The following is a 25,790-nucleotide window of genomic DNA, read 5'->3' as shown; positions in this document are numbered from 1 at the left end:
AAAAGCCTCTTGATGAAAGTGAAAGAGGAGAGTGAAAAAGTTGGCTTAAAGCTCAACATTCAGAAAACGAAGATCATGGCAACTGGTCCCATCACTTCATGGGAAATAGATGGGGAAACAGTGTCAGACTTTATTTTGGGGGGCTCCAAAATCACTGCAGATGGTGATTGCAGCCATGAAATTAAAAGACACTTACTCCTTGGAAGAAAAGTTATGACCAACCTAGATTTACCAACAAAGGTCTGTCTAGTCAAGGCTATGGTTTTTCCAGTGGTCATGTATGGATGTGAGAGTTGGACTGTGAAGAAAGCTGAGCACCGAAGAATTGATGCATTTGAAGTGTGGTGTTGGAGAAGACTCTTGAAAGTCCCTTGGACTGCAAGGAGATCCAACCAGTCCATTCTAAAGGAGATCAGCCCTGGGTGTTCTTTGGAAGGAATGATGCTAAAGCTGAAACTCCAATACTTTGGCTACCTCATGTGAAGAGTTGACCCATTGGAAAAGCCTCTGATGCTGGGAGGGATTGGGGGCAGGAGGAAAAGGGGACGCCAGAGGATGAGATGGCTGGATGGCATCACCAACTCGATGGACGTGAGTTTGAGTGAACTCCAGGAGATGGTGATGGACAGGGAGGCCTGGCGTGCTGCGATTCATGGGGTCGCAAAGAGTCGGACACGACTGAGCGACTGAACTGAACTGAACTGGACTGATGTATGTATATGGCTCTTTCTCCAGATACGGAGTCCCGTCACATCTTTGTACAATCCGTTCTCCTGCCACCCCAGAATCCCAGATTCCCTCAGTCTTCTCGAAAGACTTCCCAGGAGAGCCCAAACACGTCAAGGTAGGCTCTGTGGCATCTCGGAATTATCTCGGTCTCCCAGCCTGGGGGAGACAGCAGAGAAGGTTAGGAAGGGAGAAGAGGAACGAGAGGCCCCGGCGCCTCTTTCCCGGCTAAGAAACTGTAGGCACCGCTCCTGACAATTCGCCATCTGTTTGGTGGGCGGGCAGTGGGCAAGGTTGTAGGGAAAGGGACCCCCGGCAATGGTGAAATTTTCTTCAAGAAACCAAAGGTGGTCCTGCAAACCCGCCTGCGGTTTGGCAGTAGGTAGGGCTGCAAGTGGAAAGGATTCCTGTCTGCGTTTCTGCGTTAGGCTTCAGAAAATCCACCTCCCGGTTGGCAGGCGTAGGCTACTGTGGGCGGGGCTTTGAGTGAAAAGACCCTCTGAGATCTAACTTTGGGAAGCTCGGTTTGCGGATTGGAGCGGGACCTCAGGCAGGCTCGCCAACCAGAGGTTGGCTGAGGCGGGGAGATGGGCGGGACTTTTAGAGGGAAAGGCCAGTCAGACCAGTAGGTCTGTGGGTGGGACTTAGATATCCGTGGGTCAGAAGTAAGGTCCCGCGCCTGCGTGAGCCACGGTCTGTTGGTTGCTGCCCTGTCTTCCTGGCTGGTTGAGAGTTTACCCCGCCGAGCTGCGCAATGCGGAGGCTGCAGGTGGTGCTGGGTCACCTGAAGGGCCGGCCCGCTTCGGACCCGGAGCCGCTGGCCACCCCGTGTTGGAGCGGCGCGCGGCGGGCGTCCGCAGAGGATGTCGTGGTGGTGCACGGGCGGCGCACGGCCATTGGCCGGTCGGGCCGCGGCGGCTTCAAGGTGAGGCACCTGGGCTCGAGAGCCAGGTGTGAGATGGAGGCCCGGGGTGGGCTGGGGTCTGGCTCCTCCGTTCGTTTCCTTTCGGCGTCGGTGGTGGCTTTGCGCTCGAGCTGTGACCGCTCTGCCCCTTTGGGGGAGGGCGAGGCTTTGGTAGCTGGGGTCCCGACTCGGGATCCTAGCGGTCGCTCTTTCGGCTGTAGGACACCACCCCCGACGAGCTTCTCTCCGCCGTCATGACCGCGGTTCTCCAGGACGTCAAGCTGAGCCCGGCCCAGCTGGGAGATATCTGTGTGGGTGAGTGCACTACCCTGGCCCTGCGCTCGATCCTCGCCTTCCCATCCCGTCAAAGCGCTCCTCAAACACCTCCCTCCATTCAGGCGCTTTCCAGGCGTCTTCAGTGAGGGGAACGGCGACGGACTGCACGCAGATAAGTGTAATGGTCTCTTTAGGGCTACAGACTCCACCACCTCTCCCACCCCTGCTTCCAGGCACTTTTTGTGCCGGCTCCAAGCACATTCTTCATATTAAGTATGATAGGAAGTAGGAATCGCAAGGGACAAACATTTTCACGCCAGAGTTTTGGTGCCAGGGTTTGAGAACACCCTAAGGGACAGGAGACTGGGTTTCTCTACCCATCCTGATGTACTGTCTATGCCAGGGTAGAACAGAGGAAGCATCGAAAAACCATCAAAGTCCAGCTTTGCAGTTAATAATTGAGAAAGTGCCTGGGGGATTTGCAGCAGAGCTTGGACTTGAATCTAGGGCCTCTTGACCTTTAGTATAATCTTTTCCCCCACCTCTGCTTCCCACCTTAGCCTGGAACCTAACATTATATGGTAAGAGTCTCATCACAGAGGTGCTACCCCTAGGTGGGGGATCACTGTTCAACCCCTGGAGTGTGAGTAGGTGGAGGACACTCAAGGAGGTGTGCATTTTCAGAAACACTTTCCTAACTGACAGGACTGCCTCCTCCGACTTCAAGCTTTGCACTACATTCTTCTTTCCGTGTTACCTTTAAAGGCAGGCGACCTGCCCAGAGTGTGCTGATTTGGAAAAGCAGGGTGCTTGGGCAGGGCACCGGGGGCCTCTCAGGGACTGGATCTAGTGTCTGACCAGCACACGCTGCTGTGTAGCTGGCTCACGCCGCTCCAGACCTTGACATTCCAGTGGTTCTGAAGGAGGATTTGGAATGCCCCCGCTCTGGTTGTCACAGCCGTGCCTTAGTGCCCAGAGCACCACCTGGCACTGACTGGAGGTTTGCTGTCCACAGGAAACGTGCTTCAGCCTGGGGCCGGAGCGACCATGGCCCGAATCGCCCAGTTTCTGAGGTAAACTTTTCTGGTTCTTGCTCTGGGTTGACTATTCAGACTTGCTTGGGCTCCGGCCCCAGAGAACTCAGCCTGCTGGTGGGAGAAGATCAGGGTCTGGTGGACTCCAGACCCGAACACAGCCAGGGTGCTCAGCACCCTGTTTTTCTGGATGCCACCTTTCCCCCACTTTGAAAGGAGAGTGTGTTTACTAGTGCGGAGCCAGGACAAACAGCCTTTGGGCCTGGAGCAGAAAGTTCACTGTGGCCCAGTCTTTCTTAAGTTGAAGTCAACTTGTTGCTTTGGCTTTTGTAAGTGTGAACTTTGCCTGGATATTTACAGGTAAATATCCAGGTTGGCACACTGAAGAGAGCTTTTTAAATGCTAGTTGGGCAAGCTGGCGCCTCCAAAGCAGAGCTCATCCACAGAAACTTAGGAATGGGCCAGAACCCAAGGGTCACCCAGAAGGTACCCTGGTGAATTGCCCTTTACCTCTTGTCCTAAGATAGGGGAGGAGCTTTAAATTATTTTCCTGTGTAGATTTAAGAACCGCTTAGGTCTATAATCCCAGTTTCATGGATAAGCAACAATAGGAACATGAACTAGTGAAGGAACAGGAAAATGACAAAGAATGTGGAGACTAGGAGACATTCAGAGTGCTTAGCCTAGACTTCAAAAGATTCTTTGATCTGCCTCCAGATTTGCCTTCCAGTCTTATCTACCTGCCGCTGCTGCTTTAAGCCACCCTGTCTGCCATGCAGTACTGTCCCTGCCGCCCTTCTCCTCGCTAGTTAGACTCTGCCCAGTGTCACCGTTTTCACCAGACTTCCCTGAGCACCCAAAGCTTAGCAAGAGGGCTTCTTTTCCAGTCGCTGGCTACGCGCTTCCTTTTGATGTGCTTTGCTGTCTTGCTCTGTTGCTGTAGATGTGGCTAGTTAATTCACTTTCTGTGTGTGGTTGGGCGTCCTCTCGGGCGCTGTATTATAAGCATGTCAGCATCCCTCACACTGAGTCAGTGTTTACCGATCACTGGGTGGATTGGGTGAAGGGGCAGTACCTAAGCAGTAGGGTGTTAGGGGACCTGGGAAGGGTAAACAGGCTACAGGTGCCTAGGACATTCTCCACCCAAGAAGGTCTCAGCAAAGCCTGGCCTGGCCTCTAGTCGAAAGGTTCCCAACTCTGGTCACATGCTAGAATCAGCAGGTTTCACCCCGAGGTTCTGAGTCCATGGGTCTCGGGATTTGCGCAGGACTTTGTGCCCGTTCCCAGCTCAGATTACATTGGCAGAGGTGGCTCCACCAGCTTCTAGGGCTGAAACCCGTGTGAAAGCCTGGGGGAACCCACCCGAAGGAGGGATGTTAGAATACCTAGTACATGTCAGGGTTCTTTGTCCAGCTGGGAACAGGCTTTCCATAGAGAATGGTGGGAGCATACAGGCTGAGAGTAGGGATGGTTTCTGGCCTCATATTTTAGACATTCTTTTTTTTTTAAATTGAAGCATAGTTGATTTACAATGTTGTACTTCTACTGTAGCGAAATGATTCAGGTACACATATGTTTATATACATTCTTTTTAAAAAAATATCCTTCTCCGTTATGGTTCATCACGGGATAGTGACTGTAGTTCCCAGTGCTGCACAGGAGGACCTTGTTGTTTATCCACCTTTATGTAATCGTTTGGGTCTGTCAGCCCCGAACTCCCATGCCATCCTTGCCCTAATCACCGCCCCCACCACAAGTCTGTTTTCTGGGCGTCCATTTCTGTTTTGAAGATAAGCTCATTTGTGTCATATCTTAGATTCCACGTGGAAGCGATATCATGTATGTGGCCTTCTTTGTCTGACTGACTTCCCTCAGTGTGACAGTCTCTCTTCAGGTCCATCCGTGTTGCTGCATGTGGCGTTATTCCATTCTTTTTATGACTGAGTAATATTCCACTGTATACACCTATCGCATTTTCTTTATCCAGTCCTCTGCTGATGGACGTTTGCGTTGCTCCCATGTCTTGGCTCTTGTAAATGGTGCTGCAGTGAACACTGGGATGCATGTATCTTTTTGAATTATAGTTTTGAATGGATGTGGGCCCAGGAGTTGGATCGCCCAATCACACGGCAAGGCTAATTTTAGCTTTTTGAGTGCCCTCCATACTGTTTGCCCTGGTGGCTGCTCCAATTTACATTCCCACAAGCAATGTAGGAGGGTTCTGTTCTCTGCACGCCCTAGCCAGGATTTGTTATATATAGACTCTTAAATTTTAATTTTTTGTTTTATATTGGAGTACAGTTGATTTACAATGTTGTGCTCGTTTCAGGTGTACAACAAAGTTATGCAGTTATACATATAAATATATTCATTCTTTTCCCATATAGGTTATTACAGATTATTGAGTCAAGTTCCCTGTGCTATATAGTAGGTCCTTGATGATGTATCTATTTTGTATATAGTAGTGTGTATATGTTAATCCCAAACCCCTAATTTATCCCTCCCCCCACCTTTCCCCTTTGGTAGCCATAAAGTTGTTTTCCAAGTGTGTCTCTATTTTGTAAGTAGGTTCATTTGTGTCATTTTTTAGGTCCCACATACAAGTGGTGTCACACATTTGTCTTCCTCTGTCTGACGTAGTGGATCATCTCTAGGTCTGCCCATGCTGCTGCAAATGGGATTAGTTTTTCTTTTTCGTGGCTGAACAGTATTGCATCGTACATACGTACCACCTCTTCACTCACTGCTTTGATGATGGACATTTTGGCAGCCTCCGTGTCTTGGCTAAATGTAAACAGTGCTGCAGTCAAGGCTGGAGTACATGTATCTTTTTGAGTTATGGCTTTCTCCAAATATATGCCCAGGAGTGGGATTGCCAGATCACTGTTAGCTTTATAAAGACACCACTATACTGTTTTCCATGGTGGTTGCACCAGTTTACATTCCCATCAGCAGTGCAGGAGGGTTTGCTTTGCTCCATGCCCTCTCCAGCATTTACTGTGTAGACTTTTTGATGATGGCCATTGTGACCAGTGTGAAATGATGCCTCATTGTAGTTTTGATTTACATTACTCTTTAATAAGTAGTGAGGTTGAGCTGCCTTTCATGTGCCTCTTGCCTATCTGTATGTCTTCTCTGGAGAAATGTTTATTTAGATCTTTTGCCCATTTTTTGATTAGGTTTTTTTTTTTTTTTTTTAATATTGAACTGCATGGAGCTGTTTTTGTATTTTGAAGATAAATTTCTTATTGGTCACTTTGCAAATATTTTCAGCCATTCTGTGGGTTGTCTTTCATTTTGTTTATGGTTTCCTTTGCTGTGCAAAAGCTTTTTAAGTTTAATTTCGTGTCTCTCTCTCTCTCTTTTTTTTTTTTTTCTATTTTTACTACTCTGGGAAGTGAATCAAAGAAAGATATTGCTGCGATCTGTGTCAGAGAGTGTTCTGGCTATATTTTCCTCTAAGAGTTCTGTAGCATCTGGCCTTACAATTAGGTCTTTATTCCATTTGTATTTATTTTTGTGTATGGTGTTAAAGGGAGTTCTAATTTCATTTTTTATTAATACATGGAGCTGTTCAGTTTTCCAAGAACCATGTGTTGAAGAGTGTCTTTTCTCCATTCTGTGTCCTTGCCTCCTTTGTCATAGATGAGGTGACCATAGGTGCGTGGGCTTATCTCTGGGTTTTCTATCCTGCGCCATTGATGTGTATTTCTGTTTTTGTGCCAGTACCAGAACTGTTTTGATTAATATAGTTTAGTAGTGTAGTCTGAAGTCAGGGAGCCTGATTCCCCAGCTCCATTTCTCTGTTTTTTAAAAACACCATTTGTAGCGGTGCTCCACTGCACGCTTGTGTGTGTGGCTGCACTGGGTCTTGGCTGTGGCCTGTGGGGTCTTCAGTTGCCTCTCAGTCACGGCAGGTGGAATCTAGTTCCCTGGCCAGGAATCGCACCGAGGACCCCTGCACTGGGCCCAGGTTCGTTTCTCTTCCTCAAGATTGCTTTGGCTATTCAGGATCTTTTGTATTTTCGTACAAATCGTCATTTTTTTTTCCTAATTTGTGAAAAATGCCATTGGTAATTTGACAGAGATTGCATTGAATATGTAGATTGCTTTGGGTAGTATAGTCATTTTGATAATATTGAGTTTTCTAATCCAAAAACATAGTATATCTCTCTTCTGTCTGTGCTATCTTTAATTTCTTTCATCAGCATCTCATAGTTTTGTAAGTACAGTATAGGTCTTTTGCCTTCTTCGGTAATTTTAATCCTAGGTATTTTATTCTTTTTGATGTGATGGTATATGGGATTATTTCCTTAATTTCTCTTTCTGATTTTTCATTGTTAATGTATAGGAATGCAAGAGATTTCTGTGTATTAATTATGTATCCTGCATAATTACTGATTCATTGATGAGCTCTAGTAGTTTTCCGGTAGAGTATTCAGGATTTTCTGTGTATAGTATCAAGTCATCTACAAACAGTGATAGTTTTACTTCTTCTTTTCCAACTTGGATTCTTTTATTTCTTTTTCTTCTGTGATTACGTGGCTAGAACTTCCAAAACTATGTTGAATAAAAGTGGCAAGAGTGAGCTACTTATTTTGTTCCTGATCTTAGAGAAAATTCATTCAGTTTTTCACTGTTGAGAATGATGTTAGCTGTGGGTTTGTCGTATATGGCCTTTATTATGTTGAAGTAGGTTCCCCCAAGCCTACTTTTTGGAGAGTTATTATCATAAATGGATGTTAAATTTTCTCAAAAGCTTTTTTTGGATCTATCAAGATGATCATAATGGTTTTTATTCTTTAGATTGTTAATGTGGTGTATCACATTGATTTGCATATATTGAAGAATCCTTTGCATCCCTAGGATAAATTCCATTTGATCATGAATTTATGATCCTTTTAATGTGTTGGTGGATTCGGTTTGCTAGTATTTTGTTGAGGATTTTTTTGTTGAGGATTTTGTGTTCATCAGTGATGTTAGCGTGTAATTTTCTTTCCTTTTTTCTTTAAATAGTCTCTCTCTCCAGTTTATTCTTTTTAAAAACATTTATTTATTATTGGACTTACCTGCTGGTCCAGTGGTTAAGAATCTGCCACCAGTGTAGGGGACACAGGTTCAATCCCTGATTTGGGAGGATTCCATATGCTGCGGAGGAACTAAGCTGAATGCTGCAAGTGCTGAGCCCACGTGTCTAGAGCCAGTGCTCTGCAACAAGAGAAGCCATGGCAGTGAGAAGCTGCGTGCTGCAGCCAGAAAAAGCCCCCGCGCAGCAACAGAGACCCAGCACAGCCAAAAATAAATTAAGAAATTTAAAGATAAATAATTCATTTTTAAAGAATTTTAGTTTTGGCTGCGCTGTGCCTTCATTGCTGCGTGCAGGATTGTCCGTGGTTGTAGTGAGCAGGAGCTGCTCTTCATCACGGTGCGTGGGCTTCTCACTGTGGTGGCTTCAGTGGTTGTGACTTGGAGATTCCAGAGAGAGGGCTCAGTAGGTGTGGCCCATGGGCTTAGTTGCCCCACTGCATGCAGAATCTTCCTGAACCAGGGATCGAGCCCGTGTCCCCTGCATTGGCAGGTGGATTGATTTTTAACCACTGGACCACCAGGGAATTCCTGTAATTTTCTTTTTTGTTGTTGGTATTTGTCTGGTTTTAGTATCAGGGTGATGGTGGTCTCATAGAATAAACTTGGGAGTGTTCCTTCCTCTGTAGTTTTTTGTAAGAGTTTCAGAAGGATCGGTGCTAGCTCTTAATGTTTGATAGAATTCACCTGTGAAGAATTCACTTCTGTTTGTTGGAAGTTTTTAAATCACAGTTTCAATTTCAGTACTTGTAATTGGTCTGTTTGAATTTCTCATTTCTCCCTGGTTCAACTGTAAGGTAGTACCTTTCTAAGAATTTGTCCATTTCTTCTAGGTTGTCCATTTTATTGGTATATAATTGCTTGTAGTAGTCTCTTATGATCTTTTGTATTTCTTTGACATCAGTTGTAACTTTTTTCATTTCTCATTTTATTGATTTGAGCCCGCTCCTTTTTTCTGATGAGTCTAGCTAAAGATTTATCAATTTTGTCAATTTTGTTTATCTTTAAAGAACCAGCTGCTACTCTCATTGATCTTTCATATTGTTTTCTTCGTCTCTATTTCTCCTCTGATGTTTATGATTTCTTTCCTTCTACTAAGTTTGTGTTTTATTTGCTTTTCTTTCTCTGGGTGCTTTAGGCATAAGGTTAGGTTGTTTATTGGGGATTTTTCTTGTTTTCTGAGATAATCACTGTAAAGTTTCCTCTTTTGAGTGCCTTTGCTGCACTGCATGGGTTTTGGATTGCTGTTTTGTCCTTTGTTTCTAGGTACTTTTAAAATTTGCTCCTTGATCTCCTTAGTTATCTGTTGGTTGTTTAGTAACATGTTGTTTAGCCTGCATGTGTTTGTGTTTTTCACAGTTTTTCCCTGTAATTGATTTCTAATATCATAGCCTTGTAGCTGGAAAAGATGCTTGATATGTTTTCAGTTTTCTTAAATTTACCAAGGCGTGATTCGTGGCCCCAGATGTGATCTGCCTTAGAGAATGTTCCATGTGCACTGGAGAATAAAGTATATTCTGCTGTTTTTGGATGGAATGCTCTATAAATATCAATTAAGTCCATCTGGTTTAATATGTTTCCTTACTGATTTTCTATCGGGGTCATCTGTCCCATTGGTGTAAGTGGGTGTTAAAGTCCCCTACTATTATTGTATTACTGTCGATTTCCCCTTTTTTCTTAAAATTAAACTTTTTATTTTGAGACAGTATATTTAGATAATCACATGCAGTTCTAAGAAAGAATACAGAGACCCTCGCGTACTTTTTCCCCAGTTTCACCCAGACGGAACATCTTGAAAAACTATTGTACAATTTCCCAACCATGATATTGACATTGATACCATCAAATTACAGAACATTTCCACTACCACAAGGCCTGTCTTATAGCCACACCCACTTTCCTTCTCACTCCTCTGCTCCCTGATCCCTGGCAACCACTAATCTCTATTTCTGTAATTTTATTTCAAGAAAGGTATATAAAGGGAACCACACCAATTGTAACCTTTTGGAATTGGCTTTTTTCACTCAGAATAATTCTTTGTAGATTTCATTCAGATTGTTGTGTCAGCAGCCTGTTCCTTTTCATTGCTGAGTAATATTCCATGGTACACAGGTAGGGCCCACCCTCCCCAGGGCTGCTGGACTGGGTACAGAGGTTAAGAGGGAACCTGGCCTCATCTTGAGGGCCTACTGTGAGCTAGTTTGTGTTCAGCACACAGCTGGAGCTTTTCAGAGGCGGTATTGATGCATTTCCTATCTCTGTGCCTCCTACAGCCCTTCTTGGAAGTAGAACATGTGAAATGCCATAGTTGTAGAATTTGGAGCAAAATGAATTTTGTGAACGCTCTTCTAATTGCAAACAGACATCTTTGACACAATCTGGGAAACTTGAACATGGACTAAATATTAGATTATTTAAGGGTTATTGTTATTTTTTGTTAGGTGTGACACTGGCATGCCAGTTATATAAAAACAATGTCGTTCGTTGGCTTGGCAGGTTGAACGGGTTACTAGTGAGAGGACACTGCATCTGGGATTTGCTTTAAGCACTCCAGCCTTGGGAAAGATGTGGGAGGGGGAGAAAGGAAGCACTGTTAACCAGTGTTGACAATAGAGGAAGCTGGGTGATTCGTATGTGGGAGTTCATTATAGTATTCTCTCTACCTCTGCGTGTGTCAGGACATTTCGTAAAAAAAGGCCTTTGAGTGTGCAGGGTTACTGAACCCACATTCCACAACTGGAGAAAGGTGATCTTGTCTTATCGCAGTGTCTGGTCTGTGGCTCCCATTGGTTTGTTTGAAGCCATTATTTAGCAGTCGTATGCCAGGAGACTCCTCGCTGGAACCAGTGTTGTGGAATCTCTAGCAGTGAATTGTATCAGCCTTGGTCATCCTGTCCCAGTGCTCTCTGATTTGCACGTAGGATTCTGTTCTTGCGGTGTCACCAATCTCTGTGGAAGAACTGTTTGCGGCTTCATGTAAGAATTATTGCCCAATCTGGGGTCAGTCCTGATTCCATCCCACATTCACTGGCTGTGTGACTTGCAGCAAGTCCCTTTGCCTCTCTGGGCCTCAGCTGCGTGGCTGTAAAATGGAGAACCTGGCTGTGATGTCCTGAGGGTCGAGAGTGGCAGGGCACCCTCCATATCCTGTCTGGCCTTGGGATGGGCCATATGGGGAGGAGGGTGAGGGTGGAAGTGCTTTGGCCGACTTGACCTACCGTAGCAGTTTCTGTTTCCTGAAAGCCTGCAGATGAGGCTCAGAGAGGTTAAGTGACTTGGCCAGGGCTTCACAGCAGTGGCACTGATGGAGGTGAGGTTCGAACCTGAGACTCTCTGGTACGGTGCCTATACCACGGTGCCTCTCACAAGCGGGTCAAGAGGACCCTCAGGAATCATAGGGAGGATTTGTCCTCCTGTGAGAGGTGGTAAGCTCTGTGCCAGTGTGCAGTCTGGTGATGGACTGTCCACAGGGTCGGGTCCGGCTGAGGCTGCCCAGCCCCTGGCAGGCCCCTCCCGCCTCCCACAGTGGCCGTGACCGAGGTGAGCATGTTTTCATGCTCAGTTTTCACTTTTATGGCTGTTAGCATTTGCTTTAAACATTGACGTCTTCCTGTGTTGAGTGCATATATATTTACATTGTCGTTATGTCTTCTTGGATTGATCCCTCGATTATTATATACTGTCTTTCCTTGTCTCTTGTAACAGTCTGCTCTTAAAAATCTAGTTTATCTGATATGAGTATTGCTACTCCAGCTTTCTTTTGATTTCCGTTTGCATGGAATATCCTTTTCCACTCCCTCACTTTCAGGCTGTATGTGTCCCTGGGTCTGAAATGGGTCTCTTATAGATAGCATGTATGTGGGTTTCGTTTTTGTATCCATTCAGCCAGTCTGTGTCTTTTGGTTGGAGCATTTGAATCATTTACATTTGAGGTGATTATCCATATGTGTGTTCCTATTGCCGTTTTCTTTTTTAAATATTTTTTATTTATTTTTGGCTATATCAGGTCTTCGTCTTGGCACATGGCATCTTCATTGTCACACTAGGGCTTCTCTCTGGTTGTGGTGCATGGGCTCAGTTGCCCTGTGGGATCCTAGTTCCCTGATCAGGGATCACACCCCATCCCCTGCATTGGAAGGTGAATTCTCAAGCCCTGGACCCCAGGGAAGTTCCACGCCCCCACCTTACTGCCGTTTTTGTAATTGTTTTGGATTTGTTTTTGTTGGTCTTCCTTCCTTCTGTTCTCTTCTCTGGTGGTTGGATGACTATCTTTAGTGTTGTGTTTGCGTTGCTTTTTCTGTGTGTGTGAATCTGTTGTAGTTTTGGTTTGCAGTTCCCATGAGGCTTCGATACAGCAGCGATCTATATATGTACAAGGTTAAGTTGCTGGTTCTTAATTTCAAATGTAGTTCCCATTTCCTTCAGTTGTACTCTCTTCTTCTCATGATTGCTGATTTTTTTTAAACTTATTTATTCGGCAGTGTCGGTCCCTGTTGTGGCAGTGGGATTTTTTGTCGTGGTGCTCAGGCTCCATAGCTGGGGTGCGTGGGTCTAGTCACGCCATGGCATGTGGACCACAGATCGCACTCACATCCCCTGCACTGCAAGGCGGATCTCCAGCCACTGGACCGTCATGGGTGCTGGTTTTGCCGTCCTATTGGTGTGTGGATGATTTCCTGTTTCTTTGTTTGCTTTTATTGGAGAGCTTTCCCATTTTTTTATTTTCTTGTTAGGGAATTAGCTGGTTTTGTGGTGCTGACTTCTCTTAGCTTTTGCTTGTCTAAAGCTTTTGATTTCTCCGTTGGATCTGAATGAAAACCTTGCTGGGTGTTCTTGGTTGTGGGTTTTTCCTTTTCATCACTTTAAATATATTGCTGTCTTCTGATCTGCATTGTTGCTGCTGATAACCTTACGGGGATTCCTTGTATGTTATTTGTTGCTCTTTTATTTTTTGCTGTGTTGGGTGCTGAGTCTTCCTTGATGCGTGTGGGCTTTCTCTGTCCTCAGCAAGTGGGGCTGCTCTCCAGTTGCATGCGCAGGCGTCTCTCGCTGTGGAGCACGGCTCAGGCTCTGGGCTTCAGTAGTTGTGGCACACAGCTCTAGTTGCTCCGCAGCATGTGAGATCTTCCCAGACCAGGGATGGGAACCCGTGTCCCCTGCATTGGCAGGCGGATTCCCAATCACTGGCTCCCCCAGGAAGCCCAGGCAGCCTGTCTTCTGATGGCTGGGTGGGGCTGTGTTCCTGTAGAGTTGGTTGTTGGGCCTGAGGCTTTCCAGCAGTGGAGCCTGCAGGTTGTTGGCTGGGCCCTGGTCTTGGTGCCAAAATGGGAGCCTCCAGGAGAGCTCACACCAATCATATTCCCTGGAGGTTCCACTATCGTTGTGCTTGTCCTGAACCTCAGCCGGTGAGCTGCAGCCACCCTTTGCCTCCCCAGGAGACCCTCTAAGATCACTAGGTGGGCCTCGCCCAGGTTCCTGTAAAGGTGCTGCTTTAAGCTGGGCCCAGTGCGCATGAAACCGGCTGTGTGCCCTCAGAGAGGGGGTCTCTGATCCCCCAGCCCTGTGGAGCTCCTGCCCTCAAGCCCTGCTGGCCTTCAAGGCTAAATGATCTGGGGGTTCTTCCTTCTAAGGCCAGCCCCGCAGACTGTCTTGGAGGGCTCTTTTTATGTGGGAACATCCTGTGTAGTCTGCGTGTGTTTAATATTTGTTGGTGCGAGAACTCTCTTTATAGTATGTCTGCCACCTCTTTCCTCAGTGTGTGCTGGTGCTGTCCCCTCTGACAGGGGGTGTGACTGATGCAGTGAGCAGAGCCTGTGCTGGGTATTGATCAGGGCCTCCTCTCTGCTCTGTGGTTGCACCGGCCTGTCAGGGCGCGGTCTGCTCCCTAGGTGTTGGAGTAGAGGCCCTCAGATCCCTTCCTTAACTGTGTGTGTGATATGCGGTATGAGGCAGCGGGGTTGGAGCACCCCCCTCAGAGAGAAACCACTGGGTATCCTGTTCCGGAGCTGTTCACCGTGGGTGTGCTCTGCTGTCACCTTTCACCCGTGCGCGAGCTCTCAGATGACGCCATTGGCACGTCTCTCAGCCCCATCGTAAGTGTGGGAATGCCACAGTTGGCCCTGGTGTCTCTCCAGTGTTGTTTTCACCAGGCCACCAGCATCCATCCACTGAAGTCAGGGCCCAGGTTGCAGTAATTATGGATCTGGACTGCCTGGGGGTGCTATGGAGCAGCTCAGACTCTGCCCTGGCCCCACCTCAGCATGTGCGTGTCCACAAAGTTCTCAGCTGCAAAAGCTAGACCTGTCTGGGCTGCAGGAGATGTTCTGCAGGCACTGAGTTCACAAAGCCCATTGTTGTTCAGTCTCTCAGTCGTGTCCAGCTCTGCGACCCCATGGACTGCACCACACCAGGCTTTCCTGTCCTCCGCTATCTCCCGGAGTTTGCTCAAACTCATGTCCATTGACTTGGTGATGCCATCTCATCCTCTGTCACCCTCTTCTCCTCCTGCCTTCAATCTTTCCCAGCATCACGGTCTTTTCCAATGAGTCTGCTCTTCCCATCAGGTGGCCAAAGTATTGGAGCTTCATCTTCAGCATCAGTCCTTCTAATGAATATTCAGGGTTGATTTCCTTTAGGATTGACTGGTTTAATCTCTTTGTTGTCCAAGAGACTCTCTCAAGAGTCATCTCCAGTACCACAGTTTACAAGCATCAATTCTTTGGTCCCCAGCCTTCTTTGTAGTCCAGTTCTCACATCTGTACATGACTACTGGGAAAACTATAGCTTTGATTATATGGATCTTTGTCAACAGAGTGATGTCTCTGCTTTTTAATATGTTGTCTAGGCTTTGCTTCCAAGGAACAACAGGTGTCTTTTAATTTCATGGCTGCCGTCACTGTCTGTAGTGATATCGGAGCCCAAGAAAATAAAGTCTGTCACTGTTTCCATTTTTTCCCCTATTTGCCATGAAGTGATGGGTTTGAATGCCATGATCTTATTTTTTTAAATGTTGAGTTTTAGGCCAGCTTTTTCACTGTCCTCTTTCACCTTCATCACGAGGCTCTTTAGTTCCTCTTTGCTTTCTGCAATAAGGGTGGTGTCGTCTGTGTATCTGAAGTTATTGATATTTCTCCCGGCAGTCTTGATTCCAGCTTGAGCTTCGTCTAGCCTGGCATTTCACATGATGTATTCTGCATATAAGTTAAATAATCCCATCGTGGGGTGTAAATCTGCTGTTCATGCCGCTGGGAGGAGAGATTGCAGCTCTTCTTCCTTAGTTGCACAGCCTCTGAGGCTCAGCTGTGGTTTCAGCCCCACCTCTGCATGTGGGTCACCCTCTGGTCCCTGCTCCCAAGTCTGCCCCAGAGCACGTGAGCCCACTCCGGCAGGGAGGGGCCTGAGAGCCTGTCCTGGCTGGAGCCCTTCCAGGTGTCTAGGAAGGTAGGGTCGTCACTTGGGAGAAAGGCTCAATGGTGGCCCCACCCTTTGCACATCACTCAGCAGTGGGGCTTCGCTTGTACAGTGGTCCCAGTTTCCTCCGTGAGCGTTCTCAGTTGCAGAGCTCCTCACTCCCACCACCTCAGGCTGTCTCATGGCAGCCAACGGCAGTCCTCTCCCTAGGTCTGCTTTCCACACCCAGCCCGTGTGCACCAGTGGACACGTGTCTCAGGCTGGGGCGCAGAGGGCTGGGTCAGACCATCTGTGCAGGTCTCTCCGTCCTGCCTGCCGGTTGCTGTGTTCTCCTCCGAGTTTCCGAAGATCCCCTTCTGCCCAGCTGATCTCCCTGCCATTGAGGGGGCTTCCCCACATGCAGGAACCTTCTCTTCTTCAGCTTCACCCTCAGGTGTGTAGGTTCCATCCCACTTCCTCTTCCTTTTCCCTTCTTTCTTTTTTCCTACCTGGGTATGTGGGGGATCTATCTTGCCTCTCATCCACGTGTCTTTTTGAATTCGAGTTTTGTCTGGATGTGCACCAAGGAGCGGGATTCTTGGATCAGATGGCAACTCTATTTTTAGCTTTTTGAGGCACGTCCATACTGTTTTCCATAGTAGCTACACCAGCTTACATTCCCACCAACATTGTAGGAGGGTTCCTTTTCTGTCCACCCTCTGTGGTATTTATTTGTAGACTTTTAAACGATGGCCATTCTGACTGGTGTGAAGTGATACCTCGTTATACTTCTGACTTGCATTTCTCTAATAATTAGCGATGTGGAGCCTCTTTTCCTGGGCCTGTGAGGCCTCTGTCATACTGTAGACATTTCTTTTGCACTGGTTCTCTGTCCTGGCCACAGGCGTATTCTCTGTTCTTTAGGGCAGCAGTCTCCAATCCTTTCGGCACCAGGGATCAGTTTTGTGGAGGCCAGTTTTTCCACGAACTGGTGTATGGGGGGATGGTTTCAGGATCATTCAAGCACATTAAATTTACAGTACACACTATTTCTATTATCATTACACTGTGATGTATAATGAGACCATTATACAACTCACCATAATGCAGAGTCAGTGGGAGCCCTGAGCTTGTTTTCTTACAGCTAGACAGTCCCATCTGGGGGTGGTGTGAAAAGCGTGTGTTGCTTCTGTCCGGTCTACTCCATAATCTCATGTAGGTTGCTGTCACTGCAGAAAACCCTGCCTCATAAAGATTAGATATTGGAAATGGAAGCAGGTTTTTCAGTGCTTTGGTGGAAATCTCAGGATATTCTGCCTTGATTTGAATCCAGAAAGTGTGGAGATTTGAAATTGTCTGAAACATGACTTTTAAGGCCACCATCATTTTCAGTCTAAAGCAGGTGATCCTCTTCTAGCACAGCCAAAGTCAATTTCCCTGGCTTATTCACAAATGGGTTGTGGATCCATTCCTTCCCAGTTCGGGGGTCTTTTGTGGTTGGGAAGTAATGCTCAGACTCTCTTGAAAGCTGAGATAGGTGATCCTGCAACAGCTGGGAGAAGGAAGGTGCTGGCTCAGTCTGTTTCAAAATTTCTGCTAATGGTTGAAAAATCCCAATGTTCACCCATTGCCCACGTAACTCCAGTTTGGCTGTGAATGCAGCCACTTTATCTGCCAACTTGAACACAGTTGTCATTCTACCCTAAAATGACAGATTGAATTCGTTGAGTAGGTTAAGTATGTCACTCAAAGTAGGCAAGTTTTGTGATCCACTCTGCGTCACTGAAATGTGGTGACTTTTCCTAAAAGAAATCTCTGGAGCGGCTCTTGTAACTCTGGCCAGGGATCTTGTGTGTAAGATGCGTGTGCTCCGAGTCCATCTCCTCAGAGAGTTCTGTGCACAGACATGAGTTGTGGCAAGCGCTTTAATGTGGCTGATAACTGTAATCCCGTCTCAGAACACTGCTAAGTTCAGGTGACTTTTTCACATAGCCAGCATTTCCCTATGGAGGATGTGGTGTGTAGACTCACATTCAGAAGCTACCTCTTTGACTTGAGTAGTGAAACCAGAAAGCCATCCAGTCATGGCAGCTGCTCCATTCATGCATGACACAAAAAGACCAGTTCAGTTTTCCTGGTATGTAATCAAAGATTTGAATCGTTCTGCAACTGTAGTGTGATTGGCAACGAAAGGGCACATAACATATCTGCATACACATCCTCCTAAAAAACAGATTGCACAGACAAGCTCTGTTGCCTTGTGGTCAAAGTCGATAGACTCACCAACCTGGTCTGTGTACCTCGGGGAGTCATTTATCCTCTTTAACAACTGTGTTGGGCTCTCCTGGTGGCTCAGATGGTACAGAATCCACCTGCAATGTGGGAGACCTGGGTTTGATCCCTGGGTTGGGAAGAGTCCCCTGCAGGAGGGCATGGCAACCCACTCTAGTATTCTTGCCTGGAGAATCCCATGGATAGAGGAGCCTGGCGGGCTGCAGTCCGTGGGTTTGCAAATAGGCAGACACGACTGAGCGACTAAGCACGGCACACAGCACAACATCTGCTGCTATTAATCTTCTCATCAGTTTGTCTAGTTATGGTGCTGTCTGAAAGAGGAACACGTGCCACCATTTAAACTGCAGCCTCTCCTCTAAAAGTTCACAACAGATGTCAGGCAGGATCAACTCTACCAGTAGAGCAGGCCTTCTTAACTTTAGCTGTAAGGTTAGCCACTATGAATGATGCTCTCAGTATAGGTCTGTTTGATGAAGTGAGTGGTAGCCTTCAGCAATTGCTTCTGTTCTTCATGTTTTGAGTTTTTCTTTGTAAAAATGCCAAAGGCTTGCCTGTCTGTCTGTAATGTTGGTTGCGCTGGATCTTCGTTGTTGCACCCAGGCTTTCGCAAGTTGTGGCGAACGGGGTCTACTCTGTCGTGGAACAGGGGCTCCGGGCACATGGGCCTCAGTAGTTGTGGCGCACGGGCTTCGCTGCTCTGAGGCATGTGGAATATTGCTGGACCAGGGATCAAACCTGTGTGCCCTGCATTGTCAGGCGGATTCCTACCCACTGTACCACCAGGGGAGTCCCAAAGGCTTGGCTTTTAATGCAGGGTGCTCGGTCTCCATGTGGAAAAGCAGTTTTGAAGGTTTTTTAGCTTTGTTGGATGGCTGGTCACCACAGTTACAAAGCACGCTTGGAAACTGTGAGTCACTTGTTGTAATGAACCCATAATTTAATTAGGGCTCTTGGTATTTTCTTTTAAATGCAGCTTTCGTTTTTGTCGGCAGTCTTAAGCATCTTCTGCTCTCTCATCATTGGGTCTTCTCACCTTTTAAGAAGCTCTCCAGCGACGTTTGCTTTCTACTCATTTTGGCTAGGGTTAGTTTGTGGGCTTATGAAAACTGAGACAGGTGCATAGTGTGGGAAAGAGGCCCAGACGGAAGTGGTCAATAAAATAATGGGCGAGCCACAGGTGGACTGAAGTGTCAGATTCTGACTTAAAGCCTGCCACCAGATATGGCTTAACTGTCGCTTGCCACTCACTGATAGGGCTCTGATATGAATCTGCAGCTGATTTGTTATGGTCCGTGTGTGGTCAGACCTCTCTGCTAATGACAGATGTGTATTTGCAGCCACTCCCCACCCTAACCTCACTGACTCGCTCCACCTCAGATTGTCAGCCATTAGATTCTTAGAAGGTGCGCATAGCCTAGATCCCCTGAATGCTCATGCACAGAAGGGTTTGAGCTCCTATGAGAATCTAAGGCTGCGGCTGATCTGGCAGGAGGCGGAGCTCAGGCACTAGTGCAGGCGATGGGCATGGCCACCAGCTGCCACCCGCCTCCTGCGGTGCCCAATTCCTAACAGGCCAAGGACCGGTACTCACCCATGGTCTGAGGGCTGGAGACCCTGGCTCTAGGAGAAAGAGGGTTGTACAGTTTCACTTTTGAACCTTCAAAGCCAAGACAAGACCCAGCCAGCCTTCTCTTGCCTCTGGGCCGAGCTTGGCCTTGGCTGAGGAGAATCACTGGATGGAAGGGCATGTGCTTGCGGGGCCTGGGGCACAAGTGCCTGCAGAGATGGGTTTGCCCAGTGTGAATCACCTGGAGTGCGGGCAGGGCTGCCTGTTTGTTCCCCTGGTCTTTCTGTCCGACCTCCCCCCAACTCCCCTACAAAGGGGCAGTCAGGCTGGCCAGGAGCCCGGGCCTGCTTTCCCTGAGCGCTGGGCAGAGAGAGAGGGGCTGACTTTCTTGCTTTCTGTTTCAGTGACATTCCGGAGACTGTGCCTTTGTCAGCTGTCAATAGGCAGTGTTCGTCGGGGCTCCAGGCGGTGGCCAGCATAGCTGGTAAGTTGTGACTGGGTAGGCACCCGTGGCTACAACCTGGCCTTAGTCCTGGCTCCATGGGTTTGGGTCAGCAGAGTCCTTGCCTGCAGGGCAAGTAGTAATTTCTGAGAGGACTGTACCCACAGAAAGCATGGAAGAGAGCCCCCCACTGCAGCCCCCAAGCCTTTTCTGAGCATTCCTGGCTCTCCATCTCGGAGGCTGGGGCTGAGTTCCCCCTTAGAGACCAGGTGGGGAAGAGGCTCCCCCGTTCCCAAGACAGATGGACTCTGGGGAAAGATGTTTATAAAATGCTTTTGTTGCAGGTGGCATCAGAAATGGGTCTTATGACATTGGCATGGCTTGTGGGTAAGAATTTCTTTCTGCGGGAGCTTATAAACTAACTTGCAACAATGAAACTAATGTTCTCTCCTGAATTCTCGGAGGCTATGAGTTCATGCTTCTCCCTCCAGCCCTTTCAGGCAGCTGGCTGCCAGTTGGTTCCTACAAATTCTGCTTAGAATCAGCCCCCAGCTCTGGCTGTTTGGGAACCGCTCACACCTCTCAACACCAGGGGAAACTGGCTTTGAAGAGCTTTCTTTTCTTGGAAATCTGTCAGGCTGGAGATGTGGGCAAGCATTTTGAGAAGACACAGTACTGGGTTCCCATCTGTGGCAACCCTTGTTGATTCATGATGGTTGCTGAAAATGGAAAAAGCAGTTTTGGTTCCCAAAAGCCCAGGACAGCTGCCTGCTCTAGAACTAGTTTGTTCATTTAACAGGCTGTCTGCCCCCTCGCCCTGTCCAAGGTGGAAACTTCCACTGCCTCCTGGGCTCTGAGGGACACGGTCAGATCTGTGGTGCTTTGGTCCCTGTCAGCTGTGACTCCTTCAGCTGCAGCCCACGGAGCCCCACGTGTACTGGGCAGCACTCCAGGGAGGGGAGGCTGAGGTGGCATCTGTTGCTGGGAGCACAGGCCCCTTCAGGGCTTCGGCAGGCTTGAGGGGCCAGCAGCCCCAGGATACTGACCCACTCCCTCTGCCTCTCAGTTCCTCTCCAGAGCATTTCTTCATCGGAGCCCTGCTGGGCCATCTTGGAGCTGTGCCAGTTGGCACTGGCTGTACTGCCCGTGTCAGCAAACCTAGAGACCACATCTCAGGGACTTTGGTGGGGCAAAGGCCACTGACCAGGCTGTCCCCGGGCTTCTCGCTCTCCCACTGGACGATGGATGGGGGTGTGTGTGGACTGAGGAGAAGGTTGGAGCCTTCATGGGTTTGACGGGGAGTTTGAGTCCCCAAGCACGTGAAAGACCAAATTACAGTGTTTGAGGGTTTGGGCCAGGACAGTCCCCCGTGTCACAGGTTGACTGGTCCTCAGACTTTGCTCATGACGAGTGGCTCAGGATATTGTAAGTGGCAGTGGGCTCTGGAGCCTGACTACCTAAATTTGGTCCCCACTGACAAGTTAACTCAGCTTCTCTGGGCCTGGCATTGCTCACAGCACTCTTAATACTTGGGAGGATTTTTCAAATAGTGCTGGGCGCATGAAAACCATGCAAAGTTATGTTACCACCCTTTGAAGCCTTATATTCTGCCACCTCCTGGAAGCCCTTTGTGACCACACTAACTTGAGATCTCAGCTTTCCCCTCGGCTCCTGGCACCTCCTCGTCCACACAAGTCAGCTTGCTCTTTGACATGCGGCTTTTAGAATATTGGTCTCTTCTCTCTTCTGGATCTGTGGCCCCTGAGGTCAGGGCCTGGGCTCGTTAGACGTGTTTTCCCCACTGTGGCCAACGCTAGGCCGCTTTCCTTGGGAACTGCCACTGGCTGACGGAGCAATTGTCTTAGGGAAGTGAGGCCCTGCCCAGGCACGTGGACTGTGCGGTGGTCTGGGGGTCGGGGTGGAGGCGGGGCTCAGCAGCCCTGCACCCCCAGCTCTGCCTGGCTGGCCCGGGGCTCCCTGGCTATTTCCCAGTGCTTGCCGGCACCCAGCTGTCTGTGGGGAGCCTGCTAATCACCTCCTTCTCCTCAGGGTGGAGTCCATGTCCCTAGCTGACAGAGGGAACCCTGGAAATATTACTTCACGCCTGGTGGAGAAGGAGAAGGCTAGAGACTGCCTGATTCCTATGGGGTGAGTACCTGCCTCAGCTCCCTGCCTGGCCTGGAGCAGGGCTTCAGGAGCTTGGATCCCCTTGTGGCCCCCCAGCCTCTGGCCTGGCTTGCTCTGAAGGGCCTCTGGGGATGGGACTTCCTGAAGCCCCCAGTGCATTTGTGCCCCTGGGTTTCCAAGCATGGCCCAGACTATCACCCCCACTCTAAGGGGCTCAGTCACACAAGGCCTGATGGCAGCTGCACCTCAAAACCTTGGCCTCAAGTTGAGGAAGCGGGAGGCATTTGCACACCAGCCATGCCGGTGAGGGCACTGGGCCCTGATGGTGGCGTCAGAGGCGCCATAGTTGCAGAGCCGCTGAGCACTGCAGCCAGTGCCACCCTGCGGCCGTGGGCAGGGAGTCCTGGCTCCACAGGACGTGTGAGGGGATGCGCGGCTGCCTCCACAGCCGGGGACCATCTCTGAGGGAAGCCTCTCTGAGGGAAGCCTCTCTGAGGGAAGCCTGGAAAGCCAGAAGCCTGGGCCAGAGGCCCTGCTGTGGCACTGGCCTGTGGGGGGAGGCTGCAGCTCCGGGGAGCAGAAAGCTGGCTGTGGCCTCCCATGGGGACCTGGGAGTCCTCGTCTCCTCACAGGAAAGCAGTTTCCCTTGAGGTGCAGGAGAAGCTGGCCAGGCCAGTTGGCACCACACCCAGGCCCTCCTGTGTGCTGGTCTCTGGTGTACACGCTTAAAGTCCCAACTACGGTGACTCCTGCCTGTGCGCCTGGTGTCACTGAGACACAGGTTTCCCCGCCCCATCTGCAGCCCCAGGCCCCACACAGACTCAGTGTTCCCCGTCTGTGTTCTAGGATAACCTCAGAGAATGTGGCTGAGCAGTTTGGCATTTCGCGGGAGAAGCAGGATACCTTTGCACTGGCTTCCCAGCAAAAGTGAGTGCTGTCTGGGGTGAGATGCTGAAAGGGCTGGAGAAAGAGCTTTTGAGGCTGTTCTAAGTGGGCTTCCCAGGTGGCGCTAGTGGTAAAGGACCTGCCTGCCAATGCAGGAGACATGAGACACCGGTTCGATCCCTGGGTCAGGAAGATCCCCTGGAGGAGAAAATGGCAACCTTCTCCAGTATTCCTGCCTAGAGAATTCTATGGACAGAGGAGCCCAGCAGGCTACAGTCCGTGCGCTTGCAGAGTCAGACACGACTGAAGCAACTTAGCACACAGGTGGTGTCAGATGGAGCCGCCCTAGGCTACTGCTGGGCAGCAAGTGGTTTCTAAGCCTCCCCCCAGGCAGGGAGGTGGGCCAGGGATGGCGCCACCGCGCACTTAGCGCTACGTCCCATTATAGTCTTACCAAGTGTCTTTCCGCCTGTACGTGGCTGTGGAGGGAGTGGTCTCCAGCCAGGTGGGCCTCTCTGAGGCAGTGGTTCTTAGCCACTTGGGTTCAAACTCTCACTAGAGAGTCGGGTAAAAGCTGTGGCTTCTTCCCCTGGGAATGCTGCTGGGCCTTTGCATATGATTGCAACAATCACCCTAAAATGCCTTATGCTTTTACACTGTTTAAATTCTAAGGTTCCTCCAGTAGTTTAGTGTATGTCATTTTTATTATTTTTAAAATATTTATTTGGCTGTGCTGGCTTTCAGTTGTGGTGTGTGGGATGTACTGACCAGGGATCGAACCTGGGCCCCCTGCAGTGGGAGCACGGAGTTGTAGCAGCTGGACCACAGGGAAGTCCTATGTCATTATAAATATGTGGAAACAGGAAACAGATGGGATTGGGCTGGTGGGAGGGAACGGAAAGTCCACGGAAGCCAGCACGAATATTCCTGGGACTCCAGCCTCAGGTTGGCTTAATCCCTCTTGGGTGAAAGGCTCAGAGGGGAGCCCCCTGCTCAAACCTCCCCCTTGGAGGATCTGGTAAGGCTGATGGCCAGAAAGGCCTGTGACGCCTGGGCTCCCCCTCCTTGGGTAGTAGGGGGCCACACCAGGCCCTCTCCATGCTCCCCTAGGCAAGTGTGTTCCTGCACTTAGCAGCCTGAGCTTGCACATCTGTCCCAAAGGGCAGCGGGTGGGGGCGTCAGGGAGGGACCCCAGGAAGGAAAGTAACCCCATGTGAGCCTGAGCCTGGCTGTCCACGGTGCTGGCAGGGCAGCCAAAGCCCAGAGACAGGGCTGTTTCCAGGCCGAGATCGTGCCTGTCACCACCACGGTCCGTGACGACAAGGGCACAGAGCAAAGCATCACCGTGGCCCAGGACGAGGGCATCCGCCCCAACACCACCATGGAGGGCCTGGCCAAGCTGAAGCCCGCCTTTAAGGACGGGGGCTCTACCACGGCTGGTGAGACGGGGCTGCTCCACGCTGGGTGTTCTCCTCTGGGTGCTGGAGCCACCAGGCAGGGTGGATGGGGAAGGTGTGGACCACCTCAGCATGGCCCCCAGGCCCCCCTAACCCTGTGCTTTGCCTCCAGGAAACTCTAGCCAGGTGAGTGATGGGGCTGCTGCCATTCTGCTGGCCAGGAGGTCCAAGGCAGAAGAGTTGGGCCTTCCCATCCTTGGGGTCCTGAGGTCCTATGCAGTGGTCGGGGTTCCACCTGACATCATGGGCATTGGCCCTGCCTACGCCATCCCTGTGGCTTTGCAGAAAGCAGGTAAGACGGCTCCTTCACCCCCAAGATTGAGATCCAACTCCTGCTTCTCGTGCTGTTGCTGCCTGAGGCAGGTGGGGGACAGGAGCCTGGTGGTCCTGTGGGTGCTGCAGAGTGAAGGGGGGTGAAGACCAGCACCCCGACCCCCAGCCAGGTTCCACGCACCCATCTTGAAGAAAGGCAGACATAGCAGGCAGCCTACAGGCCATGGATGGGGCAGGGCCCCTGGGGAGACTGAGGATCCCACTAAGGGGGCCGCTGGGTCAGCTCAGGTCTTTTCCCCGGGCCTGCAGGGCTGACCGTGGATGACGTGGACATCTTTGAGATCAACGAGGCCTTTGCTAGTCAGGTGAGCCTTTGTGGCCTGGGGCCCCCAGTTGGAGCCAGGGGGCGAGGGGCAAAGGGGACCAGAGAGGGGTCCACAGCTGATGCTGCACCTCCCCCCAGGCTGTGTTCTGTGTGGAGAAGCTGAAACTCCCCCTTGAGAAGGTGAACCCTCTGGGGGGTGCAGTGGCCTTGGGCCACCCGCTGGGCTGCACGGGGGCTCGACAGGTCATCACGCTGCTCAACGAGCTGAAGCGCCGCGGGAAGAGGTGAGGCTGGCCCCGTGGGGGCGTCAGGGGGAGGTGTACGTACCCCCACATGCTCCAAGCTGAGGAGACGGGGGATCCTGGCCTGCAGTAGGCATCTGTCACCCTGTGTGCGCGCCTGGGGGGCAGGCTGGGGCCCACACGCCCTGAGGTCTGGCGTCCTCTGGGCCCTGGTGCACCCAGCTCAGCCTTCCCGGCGAGAGCTTGGTGGCCGAGCCTCCACCCCACCTGTGTGTCTCCTTCCCCAGGGCCTACGGGGTGGTGTCCATGTGCATCGGGACTGGCATGGGAGCCGCCGCTGTCTTTGAATACCCCGGAAACTGACGGCGGCCAGGGCAGAGGTGCGGCTCCCGCAGCAGTGCCACACCACGGGAGGGATAGCAAGTCAAGACACCTGAGCTGCTGTGAGCACACAAAACACGAACAGATGCCCCAGCACAGGGGCGGGTGCGGAGACACACCCAGCCCACAAGGCCGCCATGTGGTCCCTGGGGGCAGACGCTGTGGAGGGGGAGTGCCGCAGACACAGTAAACGCGCGGTCTCACCTCAGTGCCTGTGGTTCTTCCGCAGGGCCAGTTCTCACTAGGCTGGTCCTGCCTCTGCTCCATCTGAACACTAAGTGCCCTGGTCTCCGCCTGGCGGACCCACCCTCAGATAAGCCCTGAGGACAAGGCGCAGGCCTGGAGGGGTCCCTCCATCCCAGGAGCCGTTCAGAGGTTCCCC

The 25,790-nt window shown here is 50.0% G+C and overlaps 1 protein-coding gene across 1 annotated transcript; it reads left to right on the top strand.

Annotated features, from left to right (window-relative positions):
- Window positions 1-1,372: 1,372 nt before the first annotated feature.
- ACAA1 (acetyl-CoA acyltransferase 1) lies at window positions 1,373-25,616 on the top strand. Its single transcript, XM_005901138.2, has 12 exons — window positions 1,373-1,651; window positions 1,852-1,945; window positions 2,922-2,979; window positions 19,681-19,760; window positions 20,063-20,105; window positions 21,768-21,866; window positions 22,692-22,772; window positions 23,979-24,169; window positions 24,300-24,479; window positions 24,770-24,825; window positions 24,924-25,069; window positions 25,315-25,616. Exons 1-12 carry the CDS (start codon window positions 1,481-1,483, stop codon window positions 25,388-25,390), a joined length of 1,275 nt encoding a protein of 424 aa, XP_005901200.2. The 5' UTR covers window positions 1,373-1,480; the 3' UTR covers window positions 25,391-25,616.
- Window positions 25,617-25,790: the final 174 nt, after the last annotated feature.

This window comes from Bos mutus, chromosome 22 (genome assembly GCF_027580195.1).
Source record: "Bos mutus isolate GX-2022 chromosome 22, NWIPB_WYAK_1.1, whole genome shotgun sequence".
NCBI classification, from domain to species: Eukaryota; Metazoa; Chordata; class Mammalia; order Artiodactyla; family Bovidae; genus Bos; species Bos mutus.
The sequence above is the reverse complement of the archived record's forward strand: the minus strand, read 5'-3'. Positions and strand labels throughout refer to the sequence as shown.